The sequence below is a fragment of the Thalassophryne amazonica genome, chromosome 9, assembly GCF_902500255.1.
Source record: "Thalassophryne amazonica chromosome 9, fThaAma1.1, whole genome shotgun sequence".
Lineage (NCBI taxonomy): Eukaryota > Metazoa > Chordata > Actinopteri > Batrachoidiformes > Batrachoididae > Thalassophryne > Thalassophryne amazonica.
In genome coordinates, this window is record NC_047111.1 from 13,912,017 (window position 1) to 13,936,735 (window position 24,719).

The 24,719-nt window shown below is 44.6% G+C and overlaps 1 protein-coding gene across 3 annotated transcripts in view; it reads right to left on the reverse strand.

The window, feature by feature from the left end:
* The window catches only part of slco2b1 (solute carrier organic anion transporter family, member 2B1), a 65,133-nt gene that overhangs the window by 29,750 nt on the left and 10,664 nt on the right, over positions 1-24,719 (reverse strand). Inside the window, exons 2-10 of one of the 3 annotated variants that reach the window (XM_034177616.1) lie at positions 23,757-23,874; positions 22,915-23,031; positions 20,802-20,939; positions 17,633-17,795; positions 14,543-14,767; positions 11,552-11,650; positions 10,134-10,264; positions 1,807-1,885; positions 307-471 (exon numbers count right to left, since the gene is read on the reverse strand). In XM_034177616.1, the coding sequence (XP_034033507.1) occupies positions 307-471; positions 1,807-1,885; positions 10,134-10,264; positions 11,552-11,650; positions 14,543-14,767; positions 17,633-17,795; positions 20,802-20,939; positions 22,915-23,031; positions 23,757-23,768 (1,129 nt within the window). In that variant the 5' untranslated portion in view covers positions 23,769-23,874. Of the gene's footprint in view, positions 1-306; positions 472-1,806; positions 1,886-10,133; positions 10,265-11,551; positions 11,651-14,542; positions 14,768-17,632; positions 17,796-20,801; positions 20,940-21,506; positions 21,602-22,914; positions 23,032-23,756; positions 23,875-24,719 lie in introns of all 3 variants that reach the window. The other 2 variants (XM_034177618.1, XM_034177617.1) reach the window with 2 other exon arrangements.

Below are 24,719 nucleotides of genomic sequence, written 5' to 3' on the forward strand. Positions count from 1 at the left end.
GTCAGTGTTCTTGGCAAAGGTCATTTACACACTGTGCACTGAGATTTTAGAGCAACATACGCTGCCTTCAAGGCCACGTCTTTTCCAGGTGTAATAAAACCACATTACAAAGACATGGCTGCAGAAGAGGAGAGTACGGGTACGAATCTGTGGAGACTTTTAACATGGAACAACAATGCAACAGCGACAACCCCATGCTATTGGACAGTAGGGACTCCCAGACCTGACTTATATTAAATATTACTGGTGTCATATGTATAATAATTCACATATTTTGATAGTATTTTCTTGTTTGTTTGTTGTCACCTATCATCATGGTGGAGAAGGACGTGCTCTGGTTAAACTGTCTTTCAATGAATTTTGCCATGAAGGTGGCGAGTCCCGCGAGCAGTGCTGCCAGGTTGACCTGAGCCAGAACCACCAGCAAGTAGACGGGACACCGTAACGTCCGCAGGACGATCTGAGGAAAACCTGGAGGTCACGAGGAGGTCACGACACAGAGAACAGGACAGGAATTAGGTTTCATCGTTTACATTCAAACTTACGCACTTACAAACAAAGTCTTCTGTTTTTTCCGTTGAAGATGGCAGCTGCGGCAGCCCGAGACTGGATCCCGCAAACAGGAGCTTTTTAAAATATACACACTCAGAACTTATGGAAATACTTTTTGTATGTTGCTCCAGAGGACATAATATTGTTCCCAAAATGGATTATTCATCCACAGAAGTGCCTGGAATTAATATGAGCTGCAGGCAGACCTGGACCAGAAATGAGCTGAACGGGCTGCACCAGACCTGGACCTGGACCCAGACCCGGACCGGTTCACTCCTCATTAACGCCCACTCGTCAGCAGGATGGATGATGAGCAGCACAACTCTGAGACACAACGATGTCTACAGAGTGAACCGCACAGCAGACACTGAGAAGAAAAAAGGAGGAGGAGGTGTGTGTGTGTGTGTGTGTGTGTGTGTGTGTGTGTGTGTGTGTGTGTGTGTGTGTGTGTGTGTGTGTGTGTGTGTGTGTGTGTGTGTGTGTGTGTGTGTTAGACATGAGTGGGCTGCATGGGGAGCTCAGAAACAACAGGACAACAGACAAATTACACAGAGACGTTCAGAGATGATGGCTGTGGTGAGGATGATAACCAAGAACAGTCCAGGAGGTCCAGGACCTCATATCCTGGTGTCAGAACAGTGACTTGCTCCTCAACACCAACAAGACAAAGGAGCTTGTCAATGACTTCAGGATGCAGGAGGACACAGCACAGGTCAGCCTGGAGATCAGTGGAGAACAGGTGGAACAGGTGAGGACTTTCAAGTACCTTGGTGTTCATCTCTCAGAGGACCAGACATGGGGAGTGAACACCAAGGACCAGCAGACTCTTCTTTCTGTGGACCCTCGGGAAATCTGGGCTCCAACAGAAACTTCTCATCAACGTCAATCACTGTAACACAGCACGTGTCCTAAGATACAGATGCACAGAGAGGTTCTCCAGCTGCACCTCAGAGGAGAGGAAAGATCTGCAGCAGGTCACCAAGTGTGCACAAGAGCTCATTGGTGCCCCTCTTCCACCCCTGGACCATCTCCACTGGAGATGGTCTACATTCTGTCCTTTACATTTAAATTTTATTTTAATTACTTAACTTTTATTTCCTGCTGCTGTGAAAAGGGCAATAAAGTATCTATCTATCTATAGTCTTTGTCAGCAGGACAGGGCAATTCATTGAAATTGTAAAACAGGAAGTAAAAGTGTTCAGCAGTGTGATCTGTGTTTATTCCTTTGACCGTCTGAAAGCGGGCGACTCTTACTTTTGAGGAACTGGAGAAGGGACACTTCCTGTGGCGAGCTTATCGACTGCTTTGTGTCCGGACTCGTCTCGTCTCCGTCCTGCACAAATATAGAAACTCATCATCACATGCTTGGCAGCAAACTGCTGAAGTAACCAGCTGTGGTGGAGTTCCAACCCCATAGTGTTTTTACATCATTACTGTGTATATATATATATATACACACACAACCCCTGGCAAAAATTATGGAATCACCGGCCTCAGAGGATGTTCATTCAGTTGTTTAATTTTGTAGAAAAAAAGCAGATCACAGACATGACACAAAACTAAAGTCATTTCAAATGGCAACTTTCTGGCTTTAAGAAACACTATAAGAAATCAGGAAAAAAAATTGTGGCACTCAGTAACGGTTACTTTTTTAGACCAAGCAGAGGAAAAAAATATGGACTCACTCAATTCTGAGGAAAAAACTATGGAATCACCCTGTAAATTTTCATCCCCAAAACTAACACCTGCATCAAATCAGATCTGCTCATTAGTCTGCATCTAAAAAGGAGTGATCACACCTTGGAGAGCTGTTGCACCAAGTGGACTGACATGAATCATGGCTCCAACACGAGAGATGTCAATTGAAGCAAAGGAGAGGATTATCAAACTCTTAAAAGAGGGTAAATCATCACGCAATGTTGCAAAAGATGTTGGTTGTTCACAGTCAGCTGTGTCTAAACTCTGGACCAAATACAAACAACATGGGAAGGTTGTTAAAGGCAAACATACTGGTAGACCAAGGAAGACATCAAAGTGTCAAGACAGAAAACTTAAAGCAGTATGTCTCAAAAATCAAAAATGCACAACAAAACAAATGAGGAACGAATGGGAGGAAACTGGACCAAGAAAACCAAGGTTACAATGGGCTAAGGAAAAGCAATCGTGGACTGTGGATGACTGGATGAAAGTCATATTCAGTGATGAATCTCGAATCTGCATTGGGCAAGGTGATGATGCTGGAACTTTTGTTTGGTGCTGTTCCAATGAGATTTATAAAGATGACTGCCTGAAGAGAACATGTAAATTTCCACAGTCATTGATGATATGGGGCTGCATATCAGGTAAAGGCACTGGGGAGATGGCTGTCATTACATCATCAATAAATGCACAAGTTTACGTTGATATTTTGGACACTTTTCTTATCCCATCAATTGAAAGGATGTTTGGGGATGATGAAATCATTTTTCAAGATGATAATGCATCTTGCCATAGAGCAAAAACTGTGAAAACATTCCTTGCAAAAAGACACACAGGGTCAATGTCATGGCCTGCAAATAGTCCGGATCTTAATCCAATTGAAAATCTTTGGTGGAAGTTGAAGAAAATGGTCCATGACAAGGCTCCAACCTGCAAATCTAATCTGGCAACAGCAATCAGAGAAAGTTGGAGCCAGATTGATGAAGAGTACTGTTTGTCACTCATTAAGTCCATGCCTCAGAGACTGCAAGCTGTTATAAAAGCCAGAGGTGGTGCAACAAAATACTAGTGATGTGTTGGAGCGTTCTTTTGTTTTTCATGATTCCATAATTTTTTCCTCAGAATTGAGTGATTCCATATTTTTTTCCCTCTGCTTGGTCTAAAAAAGTAACCGTTACTGACTGCCACAATTTTTTTTCCTGATTTCTTATAGTGTTTCTTAAAGCCAGAAAGTTGCCATTTGAAATGACTTTAGTTTTGTGTCATGTCTGTGATCTGCTTTTTCTACAAAATTAAACAACTGAATGAACATCCTCTGAGGCCGGTGATTCCATAATTTTTGCCAGGGTTGTATAAGTGTGTGTGTGTGTGTGTGTGTGTGTGTGTGTATATATATATATACAGTGCTGTGACTCCTCAGACCCGTCAGTTTTGTGATTTTGTATTTGTACACGACCACAGTGGAGGAGAAATGGAAACTAAAGAGCCTCTTCTGACTACTGACTTTCATCTGTGATTCAAAGTCTTAACAAAAAACAAGATTAATATTTTTGGATCAAATCATCATTTTATACAAAATTTCTCTGTTCCCACAGCCTGTACATATTTGTTAAAGTCAGGTGTGTGGTGGTGAGACTCTAACCAGTGACTTCAGGTGGCAGCTGAAGGGACTCGGGGTCTTGGGGGATCTTTGGGTCGGTTACTCAGAAAGACCAGGATGAAGAGGATCACTGACACTGTGACGGAGCATCGACTACCACATTTTGTCCACGTGGCTTGTTTCTCTGTGCGTGATCCAGCAGGTGTCTGAACATGGAGGACCCAGTGGCTGGAGAAGGTCACGTGGATGGCGTCCACCCCGGGCCCTGTGTCGTAGCCGCCTGGGACCTGGAACGGTTCCGTGGTATTGTGGATGCGGTAAAGCACAGCACCAGCACATGGTCTCAGACTTGACTGGCCCTGAGATCCGTTGGTGGGAGTGGCTACCCCTGGATACTGCAGCGTGAAGCGGGTGAGAGCCGATGACCCCCACAGCTCGATACACCAGTGCATCACGGGTTACTTCCCCAGCCAGGGCCAGAACCCGTTTCCATTTCCGGTCTCTGTGTCCGAGAAGATGGACAGGTAGTGTGACTGGAAATAAGACCCCAGATCTAAAAATTGATAGTCCTACCCCAATCCCACTGAGCTACACACAATCATTAATACAAATGATCACTTTTACAGCCATTTTTCTTGAGCAGCTCTTCTGATTCATGCACGTCTGATCCCATCAGACCTCAGGAGTGAAGCAGAGGCGGTTCTCAGTATGACTCAGCTGGGAGACCACTTGGGAAGACCAGGGGTTGTGTGTGCTTCTCCATGTAGGACTGAAGTTGTGTGTAAAAAACGGTGTAAAATTTGTGCCAAATTCCACTGTGGATCTGTACTGGAGCCGCTGTGGCAGAAGAAGGACGAATGACAACAACAGCCAAAAGTAAGAACCAAATTCCAGAGACGCTGGTGACACCCAGGACCAACGCCACCCCAAAAAACAACAACAACAACAAAACTCAGGTGCTCTGTATTATATTCCAATCACATTCTAACCAAGGATGAACAGCAGCGCCACCTGCTGCAAGTTGTTGAGTGGCATCGACGTCAGTTTCCAGAGGGGAAGAAAATCGGAACCAAACGCTCCGTGACTGTTTTCATCAAACAGGTGGACAGTGACATGTGATACTTTTGGATCTCTCAGTTACAGGAGAAAGTATTGTTTGAATTTATATTTCATTCATCAACAGGTTCATTACTGTTGCTGGTTTGTGAGAATATACTCAACTAATGCAATTTCCCCCCATGTGCAGCAGCGGTTAGAACAGTCATATCAACAAAAAATTCTGCACAAAACATTTTCTCATCAAGATGAACACTTTTGTCATTTTTATTTTTGGCGTACTGTAGAGGACCAGCCTACAGTGCAGGTTACAAGAACTAACTCAAAAGAACTAAACAGCAAAATGACAAAAAAAAAAAAACCCACAAAAAAAAAACAACAACTCTGAAACACCAAAAAACACCAACAATCAGTTTTCATGAAAGATGTTCAAAGAATCAAATCTAATCACACATATAACATTTATATTTGCTCGACAAAATGAACAAGAAAAGATTCGGTCACACAATCAATAAGAAGCCTGCAGAGAAAAACATAATTACAGAAAATGTCCACATCATTACATCCTGAGAGACAACAGACGCAGGTTTTCTTTTGTCCGATCAGAGCATAAACACATGAACAATTCCTTGGACTTCATTTTCATCAATCACTAAGAAATACAGTTTGGTATTGTACAATAAATCTGTCTGGAGGAAGCAGTTCTCAAAGAGAAACACTGAGACCACCCACACTAATGTGGTTAAGATCCAGCACATTCCTGCTTCATGCAGTAATCAGGGATTCAATCTGTTAGGAGAGCCTGGTTGACTTCAAGAAATCACCCAGGTTCACAAAAACTCTTTGTTTATTGGAAGTCAAAACCAACAAGCAGTTTGTCCGAAAGTAGGAGACAAATTCACAAAGCTTCCTCCTTCAAAGAGCTGCTCCTTCTGACTGAATTCTACGGAAATTCTTGGGATTAGGATGTTTTCTTTGAATTTCTTGTGGTAAAGATCACATTTTTCAAAAAGAAAAACTGAGTGGCAGTGAGTTAAAGAAATGCAGGGAAATGCAGAGATACGTTTGACTCCAGAGAAGTGGGTGTCACTTCTGGACAGGTTTAACATTTTGCTTCTTTTATACTCAGTAAAGTCTTAAGTGGCATTTCTGAATGTAGCTCTGTGTTTTAGTGCTTGACAAAAGTTTCCCAAAGTAATCCTTTGCCCATGTGGTTATATCAGCTATTGATGAGTGTTGGTTCATGATGCTTGCACCCTTTACTCACTGAAATTCCTCCAGATTTCTTGAATTATTTAATGATATATATATACTGTAGAGGTAGAAATATGCAAACCCTTTCCAATATTTGTTTGAGGAACATTGTTTTTAAACAATTTTGTCATTTTTTTTCACACTTTTGTTGATCTTCTGCCAATCTTTGCTCCTCAAAGACTGAATGCTACTTTTGTATCAAATCCAGATTACAGTCACCTGTTTGAAATGATAGAATTTTTTTAACTTCATTATTACTCCTAAATTGCTTGAGTCCCAACCAGATGAAGAAGTAACATAAACACTGAAAGTACTGAGTCATAACGTCTGTGTCAGTCATCCATGCAGTAACACTGTATCTGTGACAAACATCTCACATGGCTCATTAAAAAGTTCAGAGTTCAAACTTTTACTTGTGGCTGAGTGAAAAACTGATTCCAGTTTCAACTTGTTCCACCATGAAGAGTCACAAAAGCAAGAGCTTCAATTCGGAGTAAATAAATGTGTTATGTGGGCCGCCCGAAGAGGAGGTACTGCTGGCCAACACCAGAGGGCGCTCTGCCTATAGACGGGCTTCAGGCACCAGAGGGCACAGTTTGCCACCAGGGACCCTGACAGCTGTCCTTCATCATCTCATCTAGCCATCCATAAAAGCCTGGAGAAGACACCACACCCCTGCCGAGAAATCTTCTGAGGTACTCAGGTAAACTCTCAGCCGTCTTTGTCTGTTTCAGCTAAGCTTATTGTTGCAACGTACTTTGCTGCTAAGCTCGAAAAGCTGTACTTTATATTCTGAGTTTGCAGACGTTTCAGTACACTTGCAGCTGGTCAGGAGGAGTTGGTGTTTCCACTCCTCAGCTGTTAAGTGAAATCAGGATCTGCACGACTGTGATATTGTGAGAAGTGGGAGGTGGTGTTTTTCTCCCTTCATTATCAGAACTCTGCTGACTGTTTGGTGGGTGTGTGCTCACACCCACCCTTGACTGTTTCTGCTTCCTGCCAGCAGTACCTGATCTGACAGCTGGAGACGGTGGCCACCTGGTGACTCAGGACTTGGCGGCTCCGGTGTGTTCCAGATCCGTTGGCGGTGGAAATCATGTGGGTCCCGACTCTTATCTGGACAGGCGTCTCCTATCCTCGAGCCTGCCCACACGACACCAACTATACAAATTGACTGTAGTACTGAATTGTATCTGTATCCGTTGTGCACATTTCACAACATTAAAAGTGTTACTCTTTATTTCCATTGACCGTTCATTTATGCCCCCTGTTGTGGGTCCGTGTCACTACACTTTCATACAACAGGATTTCTCGGCCAACTGTCATGGATCCTGAGGGGCGTCAACCATCGAGTGAACCACCAATGGAAACGCAGGAGGCACAGGGACCGGCAGGAGGCGTACTAGGTGAGCTGCAGCAAATCCTAACTGCCTTCACTGCTCGGTTGGAATTGGTAACCGAGCAGAACGTTATCCTCAATCGGAGGATGGAGGCTCTCACCGCTCAGGTGGAAGCGCACGCGCAGGGCGCTGCTGCGGCACCTCCTCCTGCTGCCCGAGTGCCAGATACAGATATTCCAGTGGCCGTTCAACGAACCCCCCCCCGTCCCCTGAAGCATACATAAGTCCTCCTGAGCCGTATGGAGGCTGTGTCGAGATGTGCGCTGATTTTTTAATGCAGTGTTCGCTCGTCTTTTCACAGCGTCCGGTCATGTACGCGTCTGACGCTAGCAAGGTGGCTTATGTGGTGAATCTGCTTTGAGGAGGGGCACACGCCTGGGCTACGGCACTTTGGGAGCAGAACTCACGGCTCCTTACTACATATACTGGGTTTGTGCGGGAGTTCAAACAAGTGTTTGATCATCCCAACAGAGGCGAGACCGCTTCGAACGTGCTGCTGTCGATGAGACAGGGGCGTCGGAGTGCAGCCAAATATGCAGTCGACTTCCGCATCGCGACAGCGAGGTCCGGCTGGAATAACATTGCGCGCTGCGCCGCCTTCGTAAGCGGCCTGTCTCCGGTCCTGAAGGAACATTTGCTGGCGAAGGATGAGCCGCGGGATTTAGATGGGCTTATTGATCTCGTTATACGGCTAGACAACCGACTAGAAGAACATCGCCGGGAGCGAGGCGAAGGGCGTAGCCGGGCACGAGCCATCCCTCTTCCTTCCGGGTCCGAACGGATGTCGTCCCCCCCCCCCCCCGCTCCACTGCCAGAGCCCTCCGTGAGGCAACAGCTCCCCCTGCTAACGCAGCTATGGACACGAGCAGGGCTAAAGTAAAATCAGAAGACAGACAACGGAGGCTAGCCCGTGGGGAGTGTTTTTTCTGCGGCTCGAGAGAGCACATACAGAGAAATTGCCCCAAACGGTCAAACTACAACGCCCGCCCTTAGAGACTGGGCTAAGGGTGGGCCATAACACTCACGAGGGGAAATCCCGCAAATCTGCACGAATCCCAGTTACAATCCTAAGGGGGGCTTTAACCCTTCATGCCCCAGCACTGGTGGACACGGGGTCGGAGGGGAATCTGCTGGATAGCAGATGGGCAAAGGAGGTTGGGCTCCCTCTAGTGACCTTACCGTCACCATTGTCGGTGCGGGCACTAGATGGCACCCTACTCCCACTAATTACACATCAGACACAGCCAGTGACAATGGTTGTGTCTGGAAATCACAGGGAGGAGATTGTGTTTTATGTAACACCTTCTACCTCCCGAGTGATTCTGGGTTTTCCATGGGTGTTAAAACACAATCCCCGAATTGATTGGCCGTCTGGGGTTGTGACGCAGTGGAGCGAAACCTGCCACCGGGAGTGTTTAGGATCCTCGGTTCCACCCGGTGTGACAGCTAAAGAGGAGGTTTTAGTCCCCCCTAATCTGGCGGCGGTGCCAGCTGAGTACCATGATCTTGCTGATGTCTTCAGCAAAGATTTGGCGCTCACGTTGCCCCCGCACCGTCCGTACGATTGTGCCATTGATTTGATACCGGGCCCTGAGTACCCGTCCAGCAGGCTGTACAACCTCTCACGTCCGGAACGCGAATCAATGGAGACCTACATCCGGGACTCGTTAGCTGCCGGGTTGATCCGGAACTCCACCTCCCCGATGGGTGCTGGTTTCAGTATCTGGTGGACTGGGAGGGGTACGGACCCGAAGAACGCTCCTGGGTGAAGCGGAGCTTCATTCTGGACCCGGCCCTCCTGACCGACTTCTACGCCCGACACCTCAACAAGGAGGCGCCCGTTGAGGAGGGGTCCTGTTGTGTGGGCCGCTCGAAGAGGAGGTACTGCTGGCCAACACCAGAGGGCGCTCTGCCTGTAGACGGGCTTCAGGCACCAGAGGGTGCAGTTCGCCGCCAGGGACCCTGACAGCTGTCCTTCATCATCTCATCTAGCCATCCATAAAAGCCTGGAGAAGACACCACACCCCTGCCGAGAAATCTTCTGAGGTACTCAGGTAAACTCTCAGCCGTCTTTGTCTGTTTCAGCTAAGCTTATTGTTGCAACATACTTTGCTGCTAAGCTCGAAAAAGGTTGATGAGAATGTGGTTGATGAGAATCAGAATTTTGAATCATCTGTTATAATTTGACTATAAATTTCATAAAATCATCTTCTGTTTCAACATGTGTCTGATGTGCCGTAAAAACCAACAACCAGGACCTCATGAGTCCATAAGGTCTTTCCTGGCAACATCACCACCATCATGAGTGAATGTTTCAGCAAATGTTTGTTTCTTTTAATGTATATTTAGGAGTAAGAGCCACATCACCAACACTCCTGAGCTGATTACCAGACCGGTCACGTGAAACTGGTCTGGTTTTTCCGCAACGGCCTTCATGCTCCACATGAAGGATTGATGTTTATGGCTAATCGTTCAGTCGCATTTAATGTCTTTTGACTCTGCTGCAAACCAAACCAAAGCTACCAAACGCCCTGACTTTGTGCTCTGGATGTACGTCTGTGTTGTTTGATCACCTCTTTGGGCAGGTTTCTGGGGAAGAAGAGGTACGGCACCGCTGTCAGGAAGAGGAAGCACGACGCCACCAGGAAGCCGAGCCACCAGGCTCCAACCCAGCGCAGGTCTGAATGTTTCAGGTGGATCTGGTCTGCAGACACACAAAAAAGATGTCAAAGATGTGAGAGCAACCAAAACCAAGACCCTGAAGTCTTAGGCGGTCATTCTCCTACAAATACGTCAGACCTGACGGGCCCATAAGCTTTTCCGACAGTGTCTCCGGCCTCACAGACTCACCTCGGATCACAAGTTTGAGACTTTCACCACACTGAAGATGCAAATTCTCAATTTGACATCATGGTCTTGTGACTTCTACCAGCACACAATGATGACATGATCACAGGTAAGAGTCGGAAATGACCAATAAACACATGATGAAGACGCCTCCTTTTTGTGCTTTTCACAGCGTTCTGGGGTCACAACATTCATTTATTTTTGGGTGGCAGTCTAAGCAACTTTAATGAAAATAAGAGGGTGGCTGGATGTTGGGGGGGGGGGGGGGGGTCCAACAGCTACGAGCAGTACCCAGTTACAGCTGGGGGGGGAAATGATGCAGATGAAGTGTCTTGTCCAAGAATGCAGACAGGGAGTGCGACCGGGAACTGAACCCATATCTACATGGCGTGAATCCCAAAACATGAAAATGGATTTTTATCTGCAGACTGAAATCAGTCTGCACCAGTGGGGACGGCGGGATGAGGGTAAACCAGCATCAAAGGATCATTTGACGTAAGTGTGAAATTTGATCTTGTTGTGATTGATTTTTAGTGCTGTTGATGTTTTTGTCACTTGAAGATTAAATAATCTGAAACAGTTCAACCTGAGTCTGGATTAAACGCACCTACGCATTTGTTCACGTCTCCATTATCATCTGTGTGAAGGTTTCTTCAGTGCTGTTGTGAAGTCGAGTGGTTTTGACATGCGTGCGTGTTTCAACACGTTCAGAGCGAGTGAAGCCGGTTGGGGCTGTTTGGGGAAGCGATGTTGGACGTTTGCTCAACACTCAGACTGCAGCGTGGCACCAACAGAAAATGTGATCGGCTTCTGGTGTTTTGCTTAGCGTCACCACAGGGGATCCCAAATGTTTCACACCGGATGTCCTTCCTGCTGCATCTCCAGATGTATGTGGAGAAAGGAGAAAGTGGGATTCAAACCACAGACCTCCTGCCATGGAGGAAAGGGTTCAAACCACAAAAGTGCATGAATACAAAAAATGTGCTGTCTGTTCTCCTGATCACATTGCTCCCTTTCAAAGTCCAGGAACCACTGCACAGGAAGTCCTCCCTCCCTTTCAAAATAAGAGTCTGAAATAAATGTGCTGTGTTTGTGTGGAGTGCTGCTCGTGCTCTCAAGCGGACGGTGTCGTGTGTCTTCTCACCTTTGGACAACTTGTCAAAGTCAACATAAATACGCAGCATGAAAGACCCTGTGACGAAGCCGAAGGCCGGGCCGATGGCGGTCACAGCGAGCAGGATTCCTGAAAAACACAGAAAACCTCACAACACTGAAGGAAACATGAATAATTCCACAGAAGTCCAACTTTCAGGTTAATGCCCTAATCACACGGCAAAAGGCGACAGTTGGATGAAGGATAAAAGTCAAAAAATCGTCAAAAAAAGGTAAACGAAAGATGCTGCACTTTTTCCATCACCGAAAAGCCTGAAAATCAAGTGAACTCAAACAGAACGAAACACAAAATGAAGCAAACGTCGACCTCGACGCTTTAAACAAATCAAAACAAAACATTCACAATGATGTGACCGAAAGCGTATAGAAGGTATAAAACCGAGTGCAGCCATCCTTGTCCTCATTCCCACAACACGTTTTGTTTGTCTTCACAGTCTGAGTTCTCGCAGAGTGTCTTGTACCTTCTTGTACACTTTATCTGTGATAGTTCTTGTCCTGACAGGTACCTTTGACTACTCAATGGCATCAGCCACGGTGAACTGTCCGTGTCAAACGAAGGCTACTCCCGAAGACACACACGCAGGTCAGACACAAATGGTTGAAACGTGCATAAATAGATAAAAGTAGTTGATAAAACGTTATTAACGGTACTGTTTCTGTATGACAATGTTGCTTTTTCGTCCCAAAAATGAAACATTGATTAGTAATACAAGGATGATTCATTCAGCTCATCCAAGCTTTAGTTATTGATTAGTTCACATACTGTTGTGTTTGTTAACCTTCGTTCAGTACGTCAGACTTGGGAGGTTGAACAAAGTTGTACGAAAGTCAAACAAAACACTAACGTTTCGAAAACTAAGCAAGTGATAAGAAACTGTGAAGAACGAAACCAAAACAAAATACAGATGAATTGAAGTTGTTGGCAGTATTCGTTCAAATTTTTCAAAAGTTTAAAATTTTTGATGCAGTGCCAGCTGCAGGAACAAAAGTCAACAAAAGTCTAGATTTCTTGTTCCATTTGGGTTTCGTTGTCCTTTGTTCACATTATTTACACAGACATCACCTCAAAGCACGATACAGGATTAAGGTCCAGACTGACACGATACAGGATTAAGGTCCAGACTGACACGATACAGGATTAAGGTGCAGACTGACGTGATAAAGGGCTGAGGGCCAGACCGGTATGGTACAGGAGGCCAGACCGGTCCTCCCTGAAAATTGGTCCGCCCTGCCTTCACTGCACATCTCAATTGGGACCACAGCAGCTCGTCTGAGTCTCTTCACCCAAAGTGATCAAATGGAATAATGTGAATGCTAGTGTGCTCTGCTGTTAGCGTGCTCGGCTGCTAGCGTGCTCTCATGTTAGTGTGCTCTGCTGTTAGCGTGCTCTGCTCTTACCATGCTCTCATGTTAGCGTGCTCTGCTGTTAGCACGTTCTACTTTTTGCATGCTCTGCCGTTAGTGTGATCTCCTGTTAGCGTGCTCTTCTCTTAGCATGTTCTGCTGTTAGCGCGCTTTGCATTTCTAACATTCCAGCCCTCAGAGCGCCGTCTGCTTGCTGGATCTAACTAAGTAAAGAAGGTGGCTCATTTTCAAAGTTTGAGAAGCTGCTTGAGGATGAGTTTGATTCCCAGGCAGCAGGATGAACTTGTGAAAGGTAACTAGGGTTGCCAACCGTCCCTTGAAAAACGGAATCGTCCCTTATTTGGAAATAAAAGTGTGCGTTCCGTATTGACCTGAAATGGGATGCAGTTTGTCCCGTATTTCTGTGAGAATCAAAAAGTCTGTAAAATGTCAATGGAATTGACTGGCGCTTTATATGGAAACTTACGGTAAATTTGATCCCAGCCTCTCTCCTGCTTTTCACCAATGAGCTGACAGACACGAGTTGACAATACAGAATCACTCTTATCTCATTGGTCGAGAGACATCTGCTCGCAAGAAGATACCGACAATAACAAATCAGCATGGCTGATATCGATACAGACACCGACACTGGCACTGCAGATATGCCTACGGACAGCAATGTCTGTAACGTCGTTACTCCTCCTCCTAAAAAAACAAAAAAAACAAAAAAGAATGCAAAAATACAGGGGAGAATGAGAAAAGGAAAATGGCTGGGTGGAAAAGGTGTGCGACAACAGTATTGTTTACTTTTCAGACTATTTTTTGCACTTTTTATTACACTAAATGTGTAAATGTGCACTGTTACATTGTTTTGCACTGTTACATTGTTTTGGATGATGCAAATTTTCTATTTTTTTTTTTTGTTAATTTATACAATTTTAAGTTAAGCAATAGCACTACAGAGATTTATTTTTAAAGAAGACAGAATGCTCATATTGAAATTGTGAGTGAAAATTTATTTTGCACTAAAAATAAATTCCTAAATAATAATTTGTTTTCCACGTGTTCATATCAGAACAAATGCATGTATGCATCTATCTAAATTCAGCGTCAAGTCAACAGTCAAATAGTTAAAAATCGTTTCACACAGACGCTGGGAAGGGTGAAGGCAATGGTCAGTCGGCCGGTCGGCCCTGGCGGTGAGGTGTCCCTTATTTATCTTTCAGAGAGTTGGCAACCCTAAAGGTAACAGAATGTGTTCCACCTCTTTACCGTCACTGAGGTGTGGCAGGTGATGACTCACAACTCTCACTGACAGCAAACAACCTGGAACAGAACACACCAATGCCAGGCTTTTTTTTACATCCCCAGAACAGTGTGGGGTCCACACACCTCCTTTTTTGGGGGGGCACATGCTTGTAGAACAGGTGGCTGAGTGGACAAGGAGCCAGCCTGCTAGTATGTTGACGTGGGTTTGAATGCAGCTGATGCTGCCTGTCTGTGTCTTTGGACAAGACAGTCTGCACTGTCTCAGCCAACCTCAGCTGCATTATTTTTAAATATTTAGCTAAGCTCCTCCCATCTCAGAAGGAGCCATTTGTCTTCATATTCATACCAAGATAAAGCGGTGAGTTCTTTTTGCTGGCGAAGTCGTCGATGTAGGAGATGCCGAAGGGCTGGATGGGGACGGTACCGATACCCAGCAGCAGCTGACCCAGCAGCAGCAGGGGGTAAATGCCCTGCTGGGTGGCAGTTTCCCACTGATCACAGCTCTGATTGGAGGCCAGCGTGGTGACAGTGCTCCCTGATTGGCAGACGCCAGAGCTGTTATCACTGGGAGCTGTTGAAGCAGAAGGAAGGACAAGTTTAGAACCATGTGTCTTAAGGTGCACTGACACGAGCAGAACTTTGATTCACTCACTTGCACAACCTGTGTCATGCTGGAGAGTAAACCCGTCTTTAACGGGTGCAGACAGGACGCCGGCGTGTGCTATTGCACACAGAGAATTTTGAAATGTTCCAAATCTTTCACACACAAATGTCATGCTACGTGTCGCGATCTAATGGCCAACATGATGTGCAGCTCGTCAAGTGGAGTAGACGTGAACAGAGCAAGTGGTGACGTCAGCAGATCACATCGGAGCGCAGCTCGTCTGTTACAAACATATTTTAACAGCTGTACACAAGAAGGAAAGAACACACAACTCTTTTATCAAGCCATGACAATGTAAACATGACAAATAATTAACTTTTTAGACGGCTGAAAATGCTTTATCCAGCTTGTTAGGCGTGCCCACCAGCTGAAGCCTCCTCTGTGATTCAGGAAGCGATTAGAGCCGTTTGCACCAGCCAATTTGCAGAGAAAATGATTAATCCACCACAAAATAATTATTTTATATACACAGCATCCAGCGCAGAGCACATGGCAGCCGGAAGAACAAAAACAAAAAACGGCGTCCAGCTGGGAACACAGTGGGTGGGATCATCATGACGACGTGCGTGCTAGTGCGTGAATCAAAGTCATGCTCGTCATATTTTTTGCACCTTTAGTGTCCAGTCCACAGAAACAGTGACTCCAAGTGCATATCACTAGTAAATAAAATGTCAAATGAGCTGACCACTCTAAATAAAGAGTTATGAAAATATTAATGTACTGTTTTTTATTTTTGGTGCCATGTGCCCTGAGAAGTTAAATCCTAAACACGGGGAAATCAGCCTGATTTCACCTGCTGCTGATAAATCTCCAGCTGTGAGGAACGTGGACTTTGATGCTCAGCCACAGTGTGAAATCAATGTTTTTTTGTGGACTTTAATGGTGAATTTGTGAAAATGGTTAAAATGTGGGGTTTGCAAGGATGCAGTAAAACAGCTACTGTTGCTCGTTAGATAATATTTTGAGGAGAAAAGTGAGAGGTTTTTTTATAGAGTGTCTATGGAAGAGATAGCAGGTGTGAAGCCCAGCATGAGAATGGCCTTCAAAACATGGATCTAACCTCAGAGTTTATCCTTTCCTTTCGGTTAGCAAGTGGAACTCTAACGAAACGTGTCTTCCTCTCCTGAAAGCGTGGAACCGGCTGTGTTTGTGGATGCGTCATACTAATCTAAGATGCAACGCGCAGGATGCTGGTGAGTCTCGCTGAGGAAGACACTTCTGTCATCACGGAGTCAGACAGAATGCAACGACGGGTGGCGGATGTTAACAGGACAGCCAGGACGTGGACCAGCTCCTAGCCCTCTGAGGTACCGGCTAACCTGAGATAAACCAATGCCTAAGCTAAGCTACTTAGAGTCCAGGAAGTCTGGAGAAGGCTGGTGGAGGAATGCTGTTTTTCTCTGGACCGAGGACAGTGCCACCCAGTAGAACAATAATTCTACATGTCTCTATGCGTGAACACAGCAGGAGTGAAATCAGAGACACCACGTTCACTGTCTGTCATCATTATTATTCAGTCTTATTGAGGTGTGTGTGATGTTTTTTTCTTAAGACAGGGCGCGTTACAAAGGGACGGAGACAGACAAATGTTGATCGCACAATACAAGAATTTGACTTGAAAGTCAAAGTTAAGCTGTATTAAAAACATTAAAGTCATATTACATTTGGAGACAAAAAACAGCCCAGACTGACTGTGTGTCCAGGAGTAAGACATGAAATACACACAGGTGGACACAGGTGTACTGACCTTCACATAGCTAACAGTCAATACCTGAGGTTACATCATGTTTATGGATAAAAATAACTCTGAATCTGTGAGCATTTTTCAGATGCTGTGTGAATCATTTTACTTTTATCAGCTGGATCAGGACTCACACAAGTTAAAGAGTTGGAAGTAATGATTCATCATCTGGAATAAAATCTTTTTAAGGACAGTGCTGACTGGAGTGAGATATGACCTTTAAAGTCAACATTTGCAAAAGTCAGAACCAAAATCCTTTGGATTATGAATAATTCAGAAACTACTTTGTCAAGTCTGATGTTCTTGCTCAGACTGGAAAATGCAAATTTTGGTGCAGTTACACAGAGGAACCATCAGCACATCCAAAGCCATCAGTTGACTTCAACATATGAGAGTTTAGTCGGATTACATAGAGTCAAATGGGTGAGAGTCTACAACTCCCCAGCAGAGGCTGCTGCCCATTTACAGCTGGGTGGACTGAGACAATGAAGATTAAGTGTCTTGTACAACGACACAGACAGGTACCACGAGCAGGATATGAACCCAGTTCTACATATTGGCAGGTCAGCTCCTTATACACTCAGCTAGTCCTAAAGACGTCCTGAAAAGTTTTCTTGATGTCAGTTCCTTCCTGTAGGTCAGGTCGGAGAGCACACACTGGTCACAGTCACCATCCTACAGAACCATCTTGGGTCTTGGGTGACAACCACCCAGGAAGACAGTCAGTCCATCCTCACCTCCTGAAAGTAACCATGTCTCTGTCACAACCAGGTGAAACCTGGGCGTGTCCTTGGCCTGTTGCAGTGATGACAGGTTAAAACGGATCTTGTCCGTCAACCATCACCATCCTAAGTAGGAAAGAGCTTCCTTGATGTAATCACACCTCCACCTTGAATGAATCTGTCACTGCTACTGCACACACAGTCCTTGTACATATCCTGCACCGCCCTCACATACTTCTCAGCATGAGGGTGTGTCTGATTGTGTGTGTGTTGCGTGTGTATTTACATCTGTGTGTGTGTGTCTCTCACAGGTGAAGCGGCCGGTGTAGTCATAGGTTCCGCTCAGGAAATGTGGCAGCGCTATCAGCAGGGATGCTAAACTGGCCAGCAGAGCTCCACCCCCAATGAACCGCGGCCGGTGGACTCGACTACCAAAGAAACTCACAAAAATGATCAGGACTGTGTTTCCTACCTGGAGACACACCCACATAGCAGAGGCAACCAATCAGAGGACAGTAACAGTATCTTCAAAGCAGGTGTGACAGTAATGAAGAAAAGCATCATTTTTATTTGTTCCAAAATTTCTCATTTAAAAAAACAACAACAACCTGGATGTCACTCACAGTCCAGACCACCAAGAACCAAAATCCATCTGACTGGCAAAGTTAAATCTATAAAAGCAAAAATTCACACTAAACTGGGATTAGCTGATGGTGTTGTGTAGCTTTTACACTCATCAATAATCAGTTTCACTGGATCCTTGTATGAATTTTTACTTTTTGTTTACATTTTGCCTTTGTTTTATACTTTCAAAAAAAATCAATTTCTGTGTTCTGCTTTAGCTTGTATTCACTGTTGTTATGGTAAGTAGTTATATTTGGGGTGTTTTTGTTTATCGTCATGTACATTGTGTGTTTGTAGGCGTGTCTGTGTCACCGGTTACCTGTCACACCTTATTCACATTAGAATCACGCATCTGTCTACTTGTGTCCTTATTTAAGTTTGTCACAACTCACTTTTCTTTGCTGGTTATTGTTGCTTGCTCTGTATCTGCTCCTGAGTTGTTCCATGTTCTTCCCCTCCTGTGTCTCTTCGTTTCTCCATGCTCCTGCCGACCCACCTTCTCTGGATTGATTCCAGCTATTTTTGGGCTGTTTAGGGTGCCCAAGTTCTGTCCTCGAGATCTACCTTCCTGACACTCTTAGTTGTCTCCCTGTTCCAACACACCTGAATCCAATGAAAGGCTTGTTAGCAGGCTTTTAATGAGCCTTTCATTGGATTCAGGTGTGTTGAAACAGGGAGACAACTAAGAGCGTCAGGAAGGTAGATCTCGAGGACCGAACTTGGGCACCCCGGTTTACACCTTCTGATAAATAAACTCACTTTTTGCCTTGCATTACTGTGGACTCACTGTCTGCATTTTTGGTTCAATTTAATACAACCCCTGGCAATAATTATGGAATCACTGACCTCAGAGGATGTTCATTCAGTTGTTTAATTTTGTAGAAAAAAGCAGATCACAGACATGACACAAAACTAAAGTCATTTCAAATGGCAACTTTCTGGCTTTAAGAAACACTATAAGAAATCAGGAAAAAAAATTATGGCAGTCAGTAACGGTTACTTTTTTAGACCAAATATGGACTCACTCAATTCTGAGGATAAATTATGGACTCACTCAATTCTGAGGATAAATTATGGAATCACCCTGTAAATTTCCATCCCCAAAACTAACACCTGCATCAAATCAGATCTGCTCTTTAGTCTGCATCTAAAAAGGAGTGATCACACCTTGGAGAGCTGTTGCACCAAGTGGACTGACATGAATCATGGCTCCAACACGAGAGATGTCAATTGAAACAAAGGAGAGGATTATCAAACTCTTAAAAGAGGGTAAATCATCACCCAATGTTGCAAAAGATGTTGGTTGTTCACAGTCAGCTGTGTCTAAACTCTGGACCAAATGCAAACAACATGGGAAGGTTGTTAAAGGCAAACATACTGGTAGACCAAGGAAGACATCAAAGCGTCAAGACAGAAAACTTAAAGCAATATGTCTCAAAAATCGAAAATGCACAACAAAACAAATGAGGATCGAATGGGAGGAAACAGGAGTCAACGTCTGTGACTAAATTGTAAGAAACCGTCTGAAGGAAATGGGATTTACATACAGAAAAGCTAAATGAAAGCCATCATTAACACCTAAACAGAAAAAAACAAGGTTACAATGGGCTAAGGAAAAGCAATCGTGTACTGTGGATGACTGGATGAAAGTCATATTCAGTGATGAATCTCGAATCTGCATTGGGCAAGGTGATGATGCTGGAACTTTTGTTTGGTGCCGTTCCAATGAGATTTATAAAGATGACTGCCTGAAGAGAACATGTAAATTTCCACAGTCATTGATGATATGGGGCTGCATGTCAGGTAAAGGCACTGGGGAGATGGCTGTCATTACATCATCAATAAATGCACAAGTTTACGTTGACATTTTGGACACTTTTCTTATCCCATCAATTGAAAGGATGTTTGGGGATGATGAAATCATTTTTCAAGATGATAATGCATCTTGCCATAGAGCAAAAACTGTGAGAACATTCCTTGCAAAAAGACACATAGGGTCAATGTCATGGCCTGCAAATAGTCCGGATCTTAATCCAATTGAAAATCTTTGGTGGAAGTTGAAGAAAATGGTCCATGACAAGGCTCCAACCTGTAAAGCTGATCTGGCAACAGCAATCAGAGAAAGTTGGAGCCAGATTGATGAAGAGTACTGTTTGTCACTCATTAAGTCCATGCCTCAGAGACTGCAAGCTGTTATAAAAGCCAGAGGTGGTGCAACAAAATATTAGTGATGTGTTGGAGCGTTCTTTTGTTTTTCATGATTCCATAATTTTTTCCTCAGAATTGAGTGATTCCATATTTTTTTCCTCTGCTTGGTCTAAAAAAGTAACCGTTACTGACTGCCACAATTTTTTTTTCCTGATTTCTTACAGTGTTTCTTAAAGCCAGAAAGTTGCCATTTGAAATGACTTTAGTTTTGTGTCATGTCTGTGATCTGCTTTTTTTCTACAAAATTAAACAACTGAATGAACATCCTCCGAGGTGTCATGTGACCTTTGATACCACTTTGCAGCACGTCCCCTGACTGTCTCTCACGACTGTTAGGAGTCTTCATTTGGTTGTTGCTCGAGTCCGCAGCGTGAATAAGAACTTTGATCTTGTGACTCGTCTCATTGGCTTCTTGTACAAACTTTAATTGTTAAAATAATGAACGATCAAAAAGTTATTTTATTATTCTCAGTAACTCAGGACTGTAATTTGGGGGTTTGTTAGTCATGTGTACAGTTCTGTACATTGTTGCAATAATATACAAATATCTTCAGCTGTAATCCAAAGTGTAAAAGCACCAACAATGGTGAGAGAAAGAAAGAAAGTCCTTCAAAATCCACAGACTGTCTGTCCTGTGATGACTGACCTCATTGAAGGCTGCCAGCAGGCCCGACTTCTGGCTGGAGAGGCCATAGCGCCTCTCGATGGTGGAGATGGAACTCTTCATGTAGCCTGACACCAGCAGCTGTGCCAGCTGCAGCAAACTGTGGCAGAAGACAAAAAACTGGAGAAAGAAGAAAGAGACACTGTCTCAGCATCAGTGCGCCAACATTTTGTATTTAAGGGGAAGTGATTCCAAAAGTGTTAAATTGCAGGAGACAAAGCAACTGCAAGAGTTTCCTGAATTACATTCACGTCTGAGCAGCCGAGACAAGCGTGAAGGGGAAAGATCACAGACGACACTGAGACCAGCTATGTCCTACACAGCTGAAGATGTTGTGATTCTCTTTGGGAGTGATGAGGATGGACAGGATTTGGAATGAACAGATCAGAGGGACAGCTCAGGTGGGACGGTTTGGAGACAAAGTCAGAGAGACGAGATTGAGATGGTTTGGACATGTGCAGAGGATGGACCCAGGGCATATAGGGAGAAGGATGCTGAGGATGGAGCCACCAGACAGGAGGAGAAGAGGGAGGCCAAAGAGGAGGTTTATGGATGTGCTAAAGGAGGACATGCAGGTGGTTGGTGTGACAGGAAGATACAGAGGACAGGGTGAGATGGAGATGACTGATCTGCTGCGGCGCCCCCTAATGGAAAAGAAAGTTGAAAATTTATTAACTTATCGCTCACCAATTCAGTTGATCTTGCTTGTTTTAAAATAAGACCTCTCCTTGGATCTAAGGACAGTCAGACTTTATAGACCTGGTCCTCATTTACTGTTTCTCCTGTAAGTACATGAGCAAGTGGTCTGGAGTCACATTCTGGTGTATTAGTTTGAGAACGGTCTCTGAACCTTAACTATGAGCATGTAGAGCTCACCACACCGGCTCAGGTGGTAAAGGACTGTTTGCTGGATGTGGATGCAGAGCCACATTTGTGCTGCTGGAGTTCGGTCCGAGTGTTTTGGTGGATCAGTGGATCTGGTAAAGTGCTCCCACGATCTTCTCTGGTCAGTAGCAAGGTGTTTTTTACTTTTTTTAGCAGCACTCAGTTCTGGTCTGGGAGGCTGTGCTGGTGCCACGGGTCATTGCATCCACCACACTATGAAAACATACTGGGTTCTACAGAACAACCACGTGTGCAGGCTACAATTTCAATTTAATTTCAATTTATTTTCATTTATATAGCGCTAAATCACAACAGAGTTGCCTCAAGGTGCTTCACACACGTAAGTAAGGCTAACCAAGCTATCTGCTGCAGCCAGAGGAAGCAGGGGCGTCCCCTGGACCTCCTCCAGCTGCTGCTAGTCCTCAACACTCCTGTGTCCAGAGAAACTCACCACATGGACTAAATGTGGCTGCTGATGTTCCGTCACAGTGTCAGTGATCCTCCTCATCTGAGTCTCACTAAATAACTGTTCAGTGGACACAAAGTCATTCCAGCAGGACCCAAAGATCCTCCACAAAGACCTGGTACCAAAGATATCCTGTCCTCACCTCCGGTCACTGGTTAGAGTCCAAGTCTGACAATCAGACAGTAAGACCGGAAGCACCAGGACCCTAAAGATTTGGACCTTTGTTGTCCTGCAATTGTAGTTGAAACAACTGATAACTGGAGCAGGGTCTGTCTTTAGGTTTCTTCTGAGATGATCTCAGCCAAAACCATCACAGCAGCAGGTGGCACGAGAGCTCCATGTCCATGGAGTCAGTCACAGGTGTAACTCCACCTCAACCACACCACCACCATATCCACCTGAGGCACCTATGACATCACTTCCTGTTCCTGTGAGTCTGCGGATCCAGAAGGACACTTTAAGTTTGTGAATATGAAAACCGACAATGGAACAAACCAGATTATTTTCAGATTATTACTGACACTAAATACACGTGTAAGTAAAGATGACTGTGTCCTGCTCAGTGGACAAAGAGTGAAGATTAAGTGTCTGGTTGGTGCCGAGTCTTGGGTTTGGACTGAGAGGTTTTTGGTGTGATTCCAGTCTGGACCTGAAGCAGAGCTTCAGTCAAACCAAAGAGGTGTGTGAAGGTTCAGGAGAACAGGTGCATTCTATTTGAGATGGAGTCGTGAAGTGAAGACGAACCTTAATGCTGCTGAAGGGGCGCCGGCATCTAGCTGAAGCTCGTGACCCTGTGAGGTCAGAGTTCGCACTGAGGTCACTGCACACCATGTTCGACTTTCCAGCACACAGCGACTGAATCTGTGGGAGGAAAAATCAAGCACTCACTTACTACAATCAGCGGCTATCCAACAAACAAAGAAAATGTCAGTTCTTTGTCATAAGTTTCTGTTGTTGCGTGGAGCTCAGCTTTAACTCCACAGAGTTTCCCTCCGCAGGCTGACGGGTGTCACTGTTCCATGGAACTGATTCATGTGATTTCTAACATCTAACGTTTTATGGACAGATGCTCAGTTCCTGCTTCAGATGTCTTCTGTCATTATTTAGTGATTATTATTACTATATTTTCCAGAGTATAGTTTGTACAGGAGTATAACTCGTAGAGGTAGGAGAAAAAACTCGATTCACATAAGTATCTCAGTTTTTTGTTTTGCAATTTTTAAAATCGATTTTTTTAAAAAAATATTGATTTTTTCAAAATTTGAATGCTTCATTTTAGACTATGTTTAGGTTTGTAAAAGTTACCACTTTTTTCCAGCAGATGGCGAAATGCTTTTCTTCGACTCGACCTGGCAATGTGATGTCACATCCATCCACAGGAAAAAAAAAACTTCAGTTGAAAGCGAAGAATGGTGGACAACTCCCTACATGGTGCAGCAATAAATCCCCCACCATCACGTTTTAAATCTTAAGTGTGGGCATATTTTGGATTTTTTACTTTGAAGGCAAAAGCAGATCTGAACATGTCAAAAGCTATTTGTAAAATCTGTAACACACACGTTGTGTACTGTGGAAATATGACAAACCTCAAAGCCCATCTAGCAAGGCACCATCCTGAAGTAAATGCAGAGCTTCCAGCCAAACGTCCTGCAGCAGCAAGCCAGCAGACACCGAAAGCAGCATTTTCCAATCTACCCAGCGGTTCTGACAAATCCAAATGCATCACAAAATCAATTACAGACTTTATTTGCAAAGATCTGCAGCCTTAAGGTGTTGTGGAAAATACAGGTTTCAGGAAAATGCTACACACGCTGGAGTTGAGGTACATGATACCAGTGGCGGATGCTGGTCTTTCAAGGAGGGGAAGCTCAATTTTGGCCTGCAATCATAAAATGTGTCGGTTTATTTATACGTAAATTCTACCCTCCGTTCCTTTTCAAGAAAATGATCTGTGACCCTGTCGTACCAACAAGGCATCTTTTCCAGGGACTTGACTAGTGTCCTCTCAATGGCCAGCAGAGCTAGGCTGCTTAAACGGCCTTGGCCCATGTTGTTGCAGGTGTAAGACTTGAGCCGCTTTAAACAGGAGAAGCTCCTCTCTACACCTGCAGATGTAGCTCCAATCGTTGCCACTAATGACAATAGTTTGTACACCTGAGGCATTGCACTGTCCAACTCCATGTCGTTCAGAAACAGCAAGAAATCACATAGCTTTCCCCACCTTTTGCACCAAATTAATCTGAGGAGTTGATCTGTCCTGCTGTTTAACTCTGTTTTTCTTCGTAAGGAAGACTATCAAATGGCTTCGCCAAAATCCGGTCCACAACATTCAAATTGTCTGCCATTATGTGCAGCTTGCTACCTAGCTAGCTCGCTAGCTGGGACTGGCGTGAGGCTAGTGTGAAGTTTGTCCGCCTGTGAGCGCTTTGTGACGGTGGAGGAGCTCAGCAGCACCCGCTGCTCGGTAGGGACAGAAACTGAGATAGAAGTCAGAAAGAGTGATAGAAGTCAGACTCCAAACACAAGCAGCTACAAAAAAAAACAAAAAA